We start from the raw sequence: 10,689 nt of genomic DNA, 5'->3' as shown, positions 1-10,689 counted from the left end.
TTATTTAATTTTGTTGTTGCTTTAATTCAACAAATTTTCATCAATTAATACCATAGTTTCAAAAACATACACGAAATACTGTAGGCATGCAAACCAAGCCATACACCTATTAGACCACCAAAATTACTGATCATCGATACAGTAGACATTTCGGGTACGTGTGTAATAACCTGATCGGGTATCTGATTGTGTTTGATATGTATTTCCAAGTTTTTTATCCACATATTATTATTATTATTATTATTACCCAACATTGTCGACGGCTGTATGTTACTATCGTTTAGGGTGAGCTCAAGTTTCTGGTCAATCTGGAACATATAGTTCCATTGGTGACATTCCTGCGGACATACCTGATCGCAGCCCAATAGCATACGTTTGGTCCACATTTGTAGCTCTTTGTTTGTCAACATTGTTAACTGTTCATCGCATAGGGTATAGTTTCGCTGTTTGTCTTGCATTGCATACTGTCTCAGATAGATGTTTGACGGTAGCAGACAGTTATGACACATTTCGCTATCGACCGATGACTGATTAGACTGGTGTTGTCGACACTGGTCATCAACTTGCCTAACAAAACACTGATACATACAGTCAGACCATGTCCGCTGGCCATCGCTACTGTTGCGGTCGTAGTTCTGGCACCGGGTCTTATAGGGCGGTTCCAGTAGATGTGTCTGCAGTGTATGATAGCTCATCAGATACTTGTAGCCGGAGCGCAGTACCTTAAACTTGTTATAGGATCCGCCAAATGGCATATCAGCCGGTGAGTGTATATTGAAAAATATACCATTATACGGCTTATCATCCCATAGAGTGGCCGGGTAGTTCCAATCGTTGTGACGGATTTCCAGTTTCATTGATTGGAAATGTATTTTCAAATTACTCCATCGACTACTGTTGTTAGCTGATAGTTGACTGTAAAATGTATAACATTTTAGCCAATTGTGCTGACGATAGGCAACAAACGATACAACTGGATCCGTATCGGTAATAAAATAGTTGTCATTATCGCCATCATCAGTGACGGAACCGAAAATGTCTTCGACTTTTATGTAGACTAACGGTCCCTGTGTTTGACATCCTTTTCTCCTATCAGTAGTTTCTTGTTGTTGATGTTGTGTATGAAACTGTAGGGTCAGGTTGTTGTCAAACATTTCATAAACGGGAATATTTTGGGCCTTAAAAAAGTCTTCAAACTTATGATACAAGTTCTCTAAATTTTGTTTAATCTCTTGATTGTAATAGTCATCGACATTACAACCACCGTCGATAATACCGTTTACTATCTCCGAATAGCTATCATACAGCTCCTGTAGTTCATCGTAACGGTCGGCCATACCCTGTATGGACAGTGCATACGGATAGCAGACAGTAACGGCCGGTATTACATCATAGTCCAGCCGACGTACGTCAATGTTGACAACTGTACGGCCGCTGAATGCCTGTTCCAGTAACAGGTATGTAGTGTATAGTAGACCACCGGTGCATAGGGCGAGTGCCAGCCATCGGATAATATCCAATGTCTTGTGCTTAGTTGGCTTTAGCTCCCATTCCCTTTCCCAATTGCTCAAACGTTTTGCTAAACTTTTATCAATACTATCGGTAACATCAATCACTTGAAACATTTTTTTAGACCTTAATTACCACGTTATAACCAACGTTATAAATAATAATAATTAATTTATATTTTATTTGTAAATACAATTATAATAAAATAAATTTATAAATATATATATATATATATATTTAAAAATTTTCTAAAAAATATTGTATATAAAACTATTTTTAAGAAAATAAACAAATAAATATATAGTATATATATAATAGTAGTATAATAGTATATATATATATATATTATTAATAAATTATTATACATTTTAATAAGTTATTTTTAAAAATTTTAAAAATAACTAAATGTTATTTTAATTAAATAAATTTTAAAACTATAAATATTATATTAAAAAACTAATAATCAACTTACATTATTGTAAAACACAATGAAATAGTTTTCAAAATAGTATGTAATTTGAATATAAAATAACATTTTTTCTAAAAATATAACAATTTTTTAAAAATAAATAAATATTTTTTTTATCTAATTTAACAATTTTAAAAACATAATATTACTTTATTTAGCATTAAATATCTATGTTATTTCCACACAATAAAATATATTTAATAATATAATTTATATTTTGAACTTATATGGATAAATCTATTAATCATTTTATTTATATATATATATTACACATTTATTTCAAATTACTATTATTATAATTATTATATATAATTATAATAATAATAAAATATTATCAAATAAAAAAAAACATTACACTATTTTAACAAATAATACAAAATTATTAATACATTTTTATTAATAATAACAATATGTTTAACACAAAATATTCAATATTTAGTCTATATTTTCAGCAACAAAATGAAATGTTAAATTAAAATAAATAAATAACACATATTATATCATAAATATAGCAAAACAAGTTATACAATGTGTTGTGATAGTTATGATATAACATAACATACAACTATCCAACAACAAAAAACTGTCACAAATTAAAGCCTAACTGTCCTTCAATTGTTTTTTCAAATGTTTATAATTATCCGCATAATTATTGATGTGAAGCTACTGATTATCAGATAAAATCGTGAGATAATAGCCGTGTATTTAAAATGTAATAATAAAATGCCTTTTAATTTGTGTGCATTTTATTTAACTTATATTTTGATTGTATGTATGTATGTGTATGTGTGTGTGTGTGTGTGTGTGTGTGTGTGTGTGTGTGTGTGTGTGTGTGTGTGTGTGTGTGTGTGTGTGTGTGTGTGTGTGTGTGTGTGTACTGTATGTGTACTGTATGTATGTAACGGATATACAGTATAAAAGATGCTATCCTTATATTTATTGTGCAAATATACTATACTTTATATATGCATAACAATTACTTTATATATATATATAATTATGAAAAATTACAGTGTGTTCAGTAATATCATCATAATTATCAGTATCATTGAGTTCAGTATAATGAGTTCACACGTGTATTAATATTATTATTATTATTAATACTGTTATTTTAATTTTATTTTAAACAATAAAATTATTTTTTTAGTTGATTTTGATATATTATTATAATTAATTTGATAAAAATAAATATATTTTTTTATCTAAAAAAAATTAATTAACATCACTATACATATATTTAAAAACATAAATACTGTATTTAATGCTTATAACCTAATTATTATAATGTAAAAATATTTAAATTATAAATATCTCTATTAATATAAAATAGCTAATAATCAATGTTAAATATAATGTATTTATTTAAATTTTTAAAAATTTTATCAGATTATTAGATATATAATTTTAATAATAATTTATATATATATAATAGTTTTTTAATAATAGTTTCAAATAGTAATAAACTTAACACCAACAAATAATAATAATAATAACATTTATAAAAGTTTTTTCATGCATATCTAGAAAAAAACAAAAACAATATTTATTATTAATTAAATATAAATGCTATAATTAAAACAACAACAAAAATGTTAAAATAAATTTTAACAAAAATTTATTATAAAAAAATAAATAAAATAAATTAATACCGAATAACTGTTATATGTTTCAGCAGTTATGGAGTCGCCATCAATGCCTACATATTTGCCTAAGCCTTTACTTTTTGTCATACAAGTGCCAAACTAATATTAAATTAAATTATTATTTTTTTTAAAAAAAAAGTCTATATATATATTAATTAATTAAATATATATTTTTTATAAAAAATAATAAATATTTTTATGTACCGCATCTTTTCTATCTGGTATGAAATAACATGGAAACGGTTTAGTTATTTTGTTTGTTTGCTTAACTATTGCCAGACAAGTTTTGAAAGCTTTCATAAACTTTTAATTATTATTATTATTATTAATTTTGAATTAATTTTTAAATAAATTTTTAAAAATTTTATAATATGAATAGTTATATAATAATAATAATAAAAATTTTAAAATAAATTGTTAACAATTGACATGTATATTCTATATATATACATTTATATTATACATTAATTATAATTATTTGTAATAATTAATTTTTTGTTAGTACTTAAACAAATATTTTCTAATAGTTTTATTTAAATAAAAAAATAGTATAATATGAATAGTTAAATAATAATAAAAAAAATATGAAACTAAATAGTTAACAATTGATATGTATATACTTTACTGTACATACATATATATTATAATTAATTATAATTATTTGTAATAATTTATTTTTTGTTACTACTTAAACAAATATTTTCTAATAGTTTAATTTAAATAAAATTAAAAAAATATATTTATTTTCTATTGTATTTATTCGTTTTTTAAAAAAAAAATTTTATTAAAATAAAAACTAACTAAACAATACCTTTGTAGATATCCAATACTGGCATTGGTCAGCAACTAATGTTTGATTAGCAGTTAGTGTATCCGTACATAATTGTTGGCCAATATTTTTCAATATATCCAATGCATCGGCATTTAATACTGTCTTTTCGGCCATTGATTTATAAATAAACCATCCAGGTAGTATAATATGGACAATAATAATATAGGTTTGCAATAATTTTGTCAACATTGTTGAACGGTTTGTTTTTTAGCTGATTTATGATTTATTATTAGGATTTTTTAAATATTATATATTATGTATTATGTAATATATTTACCAACAAATACTTTTTTATTATTATTATTATAATATTTTAATTAATTTTTTTTATTTTATTTTAATTTATATTTCGCCATATTTTCAAAAAATTATATTTCTTAATTAAATGTAAATCTAATTAAAAAATTATACTATACTTGTTTGCATAATTATCATACAATATTTATAACTTTAAATTTTTTAATTAAAAAAATAATATCATTTTGCAAATATTATGTATAAATTATTATTTTTTTTAATTATAATTTATTATTAAGTTGTTATTCATTAGTACAGTATTTATTGTATGCATAAAAAATTGTTTAATAATGTTAAAAACTTTTTATATTTTATATTTTACAAATAATAATATAATTATAATTTTATTGATATTAATATATATTTTTATATAATTAAATAAATTTTATATACAAAAATATTAGTAAATTTAAACATGCTGAATAAACATTTTATTATATATAATATCAAATATAGATAAATAAATTGATTAAAAAAAATCTATTAGAAAAGTTATACATGTAAAAACTTTTATTATTTATTTTAATTTATATAACAATTTAGTACATAATAATTTTGTTTATTTAGGTTTAAATTTTTCTATTTATATTTTTGTATTTTTTCAATGTTTTTAGTGAAATTTAATTTATAATTACATTGAATTACTGTAATATATCATATGTATAAATAGATGATTTAAACAAATTTAGTATATAAGACAATAAAAAAATTGATTATTTTTAGCAAAAATATAATATAAAATTTTAATTAACATTTATATAAAAAAATGTTCAAATATTTATTAAGTAAGTTTCATAAAAAAATATTATACTTTACTAAAAATTTATTAGTAAAGTTATGGTAAAATAATTAATACATATTTTAAAAATTAACAAATTTTTTAAATAGATTTAGCTTTATTTGTATTAGTTTACAACATACCTGTCCACTACTGTGGCCAATGTCCTGATGCTCAAGTAGTAGCTCCCTGTTTGTGTGACTCGTTTGGCATCAATTGTAAATCAGATGCCGACATACGAGATGTTAAATCACTATTCAAGCAAATAGCTGCCAACTATACGGACAGTTGGGGCGGCAAACAGTTTATGGATTTAGGATTGCATAGTACATCGTTGGAACAGTTGCCCGAGGATTGCCTACAGGGACTGACATTTTCGAGGATAAGTATATGGGATGCCAGTAGTTTGAAACATATAGATACCAATGCATTTCGTGGGACAGTAGATAAAGTGATGTCCGTAGTTCTATGGGATAGTCCACTACTTGATTCAAGCAACTTGTTTGACATACTAAACCAGTTTCTGAATGTCCAACAAATAAGTGTCGGCGACTGTAATATCCAGTCGATACCCGATCGGGCTTTTGTAGGACTATCTAAACTCACGGAACTGGTATTGTTTGGTCAGACAATTAAGACTATCGGTCGGCAACCGTTCTCTGAGCTACCAGTGCTCGAACGGCTATACATATTTCAGACATCCATTAGCTATATAGATAGCAATGTTTTTGTTTTCAATGATAATTTTACTACCAATGATGATAATAAACAGCTACCACTACCACCACTAACATTGGGACTGTTCAAAAATGGTCAACTTGGCGGTTCATGTTTTAACCAAGATACTTTTCTCAATGTTTTCAAGCACCGACCTGTCAACATAGATTTTGGTGGTAAAGTATACGGTGGTATCTATACGGATCCAAATCAAATAACCTATTTAGCTGAGGTAGTATTTCAAGGATTTTTGTTGGCCAACCCATTGAATATTATTACTTTATATAAACAACAATTCAATTGCGATGATTGTCGCAACTATTGGCTACATAAACAACAAAAATTATTGAAACAATTAGTTGATCTAAATTGTGCTAATGGTTTGGCGTTTATGGATAAAAATAATTTCAATAAATGTTCATAAAATTCATTTTTTTAATTAACATCAAAACAAACAAACAAACGAAAATGTTTATACTTATGAAAAAATCATTGTATCAATTAATTTATAATAAATTTATTATTTGATTAAAAATATTTTTTTAATAGTTGTATTAAAAACTATTTATTATTATACTGTATATTAAAAATTGTAACTAAAATTTTATTAGTTTAATATTTTAATTAGAAGAAATAAAATAATAATTTTATAATTAAATTAGTTTATAATAATATTATTGCGGTCGTGGACCGAGTTGTGTGGGTTATGGGGTGTGTGATTCCCGATTCACCACTATTACAGCGGTTACGGCCCTTAGGGTAGATCCGTTGCAATGATATGTGATGTACCAACTGGTTATCAACAGCCGAACAGGTATGTCTTGCTGTGTTGATTGTTGTTAATTCAGGTCCCGATGCGAACTGGTATGTCTTGCTGTGTGACCTGTGTCCGAGTGATTGTCCGGATATCGGGTAATAGTGTGTGTAATAATTGTATGATTTAAAACACAGTTATTTTTATCAATAACTAAATAAAACTAATTTATTCAATTAAAACATATATTAATTAATAAACATAGAAATTGTGGGCAAATAATATTAATTGTAAACAATTAAAATAATTAATTAAATATTTTAACATTGGTTTGAATCGACGGCAAACAATAGGTTTTGAATTACATGAATAATATTTGTATTAAAAAGTAGTTAACAGATTGAGTTCACAATTACTAATAACTTTGAAATTTAACTAAAAATAATTGTATAAAAAATTGTATTTAACTAATGTTAAGACTTATTTTTGTAATTATATATTTATCAAAAATCTAATATAACATTTAATTATAATTGAAATATAACTCCTAATACTCCCCCGCGACCTAGATTAGATCCGTTTGAGATAAGGAGCTAGTTGTGACACATGTAGCTTAAGTGTTGGTGCATTTGGTTTATCCAAATGATGTCCTTCAGCGTTGACCTGTGATGTTATTTTGGTGATAACAAGCGGTCCCTCGAAGAGTGGATCCAACTTTTTACGGTCCGGTCGGTTGTGTGGAAGTTTGACTTTAACTAAGTCGCCGATCTGTAAATTGAGAGGACTGTGCTGTTTATCATATCTTTGTTTTACAACTGCTTTTTCGTTGTCTGATTTGGCACTTGCTGATTGTCTGGCGTTAGACAAGTCACCAGTTGTGTTAAGATTATCAGTGCCAGTCATGAGATATGCTGGTGTATAACCTGTAACTGAATGGATTGATTGGTTGTACTGATCAACAACCTGTGAGACGAGTGAACACCATTTGTAGTTACGGTGCTTGAGTTGTGCTGATCTAAGACGTTGTTTGAGTGATCCATTGGCCCGTTCGACAGTTCCATTGGATGCCGGGTGATAGGGTGTCGTCAGCGAGTGCTTAATATTTTGTCTTCTGAGATAATCTTTAAATAATTTACTTGTAAAATTGGTGCCATTGTCTGTCAATAGGCGGGCAACAGGTGTTGTTGCTGATTGAATAGCTTTGTTTAGACAGTCAACTGCTGTCTGTGCGGTGTTAGATTTGGTAGGGTAGGCCCAAATGTATCTGCTGTGGTGGTCAATTATTACTTGTAAATAATTGTATTTTCCATCACTTGAACGGAAATCCATTGTATCCATAGCTAATAAGTCGTATGGTTTTGTTGGTGTTGGTATGGGCTGTAGTTGACCAAAGTGTTTGTGATTGACTGGTTTAGTGAGTTGGCAGATATGACATGACTTTACATATAACTCGATGTCTCGGTGCATGTCTTTCCAGTAATATTTGTATTGAATTTGTCTTTTGGTTGTCCTTATACCAGGGTGACCACATTCATCGTGACTGGATGTCAATATTTGTGATACCAATTTTGGCGGTATAACTATGAGATTGCGACCAAATAGTCGTTTTGTTTGCAATCCAGTAGTGTTTGTTTTGTCAACCAGTTTAGCAAATAATTTATTTTTATCGGCTAATTGTTGTAAAGGCATCTGTGTGTTTGATACAACTGACAGGTCTTTCGATAAAGTAATGTTATTTGAAGTATTGACAACTGGAGTGTAGCTATCATTGTCTTTGATTGCCAGTTGTTGTGATTGCATGATTATTGTGTCTGAAATGTAATTACAGACAGGTGCTCGTGATAAGGCATCGACATGAGCCATGTATTTGCCCGGTTTGTGAATGACTTCAAAGTCGTATGTGCTGAGTTCATCTGACCAGCGATAAAGTTTTTTTTTTGGTTGACTTGAAGTTTGATAACCTTTGAAGAGCTTTGTGGTCCGTATATACTGTAAATTTGGTTGACTCTATGTATATGCGGAAGTAATGAATTGACTCGTAAAGTGCCAACAACTCGAGTTCTGTGACATAATATCTGGTTTCAGCGCTGGATAACTTGCGAGAAAAATAGCCAATTGGGTGGTTATCTTGAGTGAGTATGCCTGCTATACCAATAGTACTGGCATCGGTATAGAGCACACTTGGTTTTGTTGGGTCAAACAGATGTCTGACCGGTTGTTGTGTTAACAGATATTGAAATCGTTCAAAGGCTTGTTGTTGATTCTCTGTCCAGTGAAATGCTTTCCCTTTGCGTAGAAGTTGAGTGAGAGGTTCAGCTATTAAAGCGAATTCATTTATGTATTCACGTAAATAATTAATGAGTCCGTGAAAGCGTTGAACATCCTTTTGATTTGTTGGTATTGGGAAGTCAACTATTGCTTTGACTTTGGCATCTGGTGGACGGACAGTTGTGCCATCAATGTTATGTCCTAAAAACTCAATTTGTTTGACATTGAATTGACATTTTGATAGCTTTAGACGTGCGCTGTGTTGTGATAATCTGTCAAAGACTTGATTTAAAAGAGTATCATGTTTTTGTTGTGTGTCGGCATAAACAATAATGTCATCTAAATATGATATGACGCCATTATATAGAAGAGTACCGAGAATTGTCTGTACGATACGGTGAAACGTTGATGGGGCGTTTTTAAGACCAAACGGTAGTACTAACCACTCGTAGTGTTTGGTTTGTGTGACAAATCCTGTCTTAGAAATGTCATCATTGTGTATGGGTACCTGCCAATACCCTGAAGCAAAATCCAATTTACTGAAATACTGTGAACCCTGTAATCGGTTCATAATATCTTGAATGTTAGGAAGTGGTGTCATATCTGCAACGGTTTTAGCATTAAGGCGACGATAATCAATACACAAACGTTTAGTACCATCTTTTTTAGACGCCAGTGTTACAGGAGCAGCATAGGGTGACTTGCTTTCGCGTATCAATCCTTTGCTTAATAGCTCAGTTATCTGGCGCTCAGTTTCAACTGAGTTTTCGAAAGATTGACGGTATGGCAGTTGTGATATTGGGATATTGTCGGTTAAAATGATCCGATGAGACTCGACTTTAATGCGATTCAAATCAAATGAATCGGTGGCAAAAATATGTTTGTAATTGAATAATAATTTTTGCAATGTTTGTGGCAATTGAATTTCTTTGATTTGATTGTCAATAGATATTATAGTTTTATTGATAACATCGTGTGTCCGTGATGTGCTTATTATTGATTTTTTTTAATAATTTCAGTACTGATTTTATTTGTGTTTACAGTACTGTTATTAGTACTGATTGACATGTCTTGTATAGACATTGATGTATTGAGTGCATTGAGTTTGTATTCGCTGATTACCTTGTGATTAGGTACATTTGAATTGATTGAAATTTTATTTAAATTATCATTTATTAGATAATTGTGTGACGGGATCAGATTATCATGGTATGTTACTGATCTGTTGGTTGTGTCTATTATTACGCCAAATAGACCCAATGTATTAAGTGACAATAGTAGTGAATATGCAAAGTCAGGTAATACATGCACAGTGATTTGTTTTGATGTATTATTAATTGTTAATTGAAATGTGCATTGACCAATTGTCTTGCACTGTCCCTTTGCCAGCTGTACGACTTTATTATAGCGAGTGTCTAGTAT

General features: G+C 28.4%; 2 protein-coding genes across 2 annotated transcripts; one reads left to right on the top strand and one right to left on the bottom strand.

Moving 5' to 3' along the window:
* Positions 1–3,445: 3,445 nt before the first annotated feature.
* LOC128956788 (uncharacterized) lies at positions 3,446–4,672 on the bottom strand. Its single transcript, XM_054302503.1, has 4 exons — positions 4,433–4,672; positions 3,826–3,924; positions 3,628–3,720; positions 3,446–3,498 (listed from the first exon to the last, which is right to left on the bottom strand). The coding sequence occupies exons 1-4, from the start codon at positions 4,640–4,642 to the stop codon at positions 3,475–3,477; spliced, it is 426 nt and encodes a 141-aa protein (XP_054158478.1). The 5' UTR covers positions 4,643–4,672; the 3' UTR covers positions 3,446–3,474.
* A 989-nt stretch (positions 4,673–5,661) lies between these two features.
* LOC128956711 (oplophorus-luciferin 2-monooxygenase non-catalytic subunit-like) lies at positions 5,662–7,161 on the top strand (the record flags this gene model as incomplete). Its single annotated transcript, XM_054302425.1, has 2 exons — positions 5,662–6,625; positions 7,052–7,161. Coding segments are annotated over 2 exons (1,074 nt in total), but the record flags the coding sequence as incomplete, so codon positions are not given.
* Positions 7,162–10,689: the final 3,528 nt, after the last annotated feature.

Source organism: Oppia nitens, unplaced genomic scaffold (assembly GCF_028296485.1).
Source record: "Oppia nitens isolate AA-2021 unplaced genomic scaffold, nextdenovo-longstitch-racon4-pilon3 scaffold32_pilon_pilon_pilon, whole genome shotgun sequence".
Classification (NCBI taxonomy): Eukaryota; Metazoa; Arthropoda; class Arachnida; order Sarcoptiformes; family Oppiidae; genus Oppia; species Oppia nitens.
Note: the sequence above shows the minus strand (reverse complement) of the source record. Positions and strands in the feature narration are given on the sequence as shown.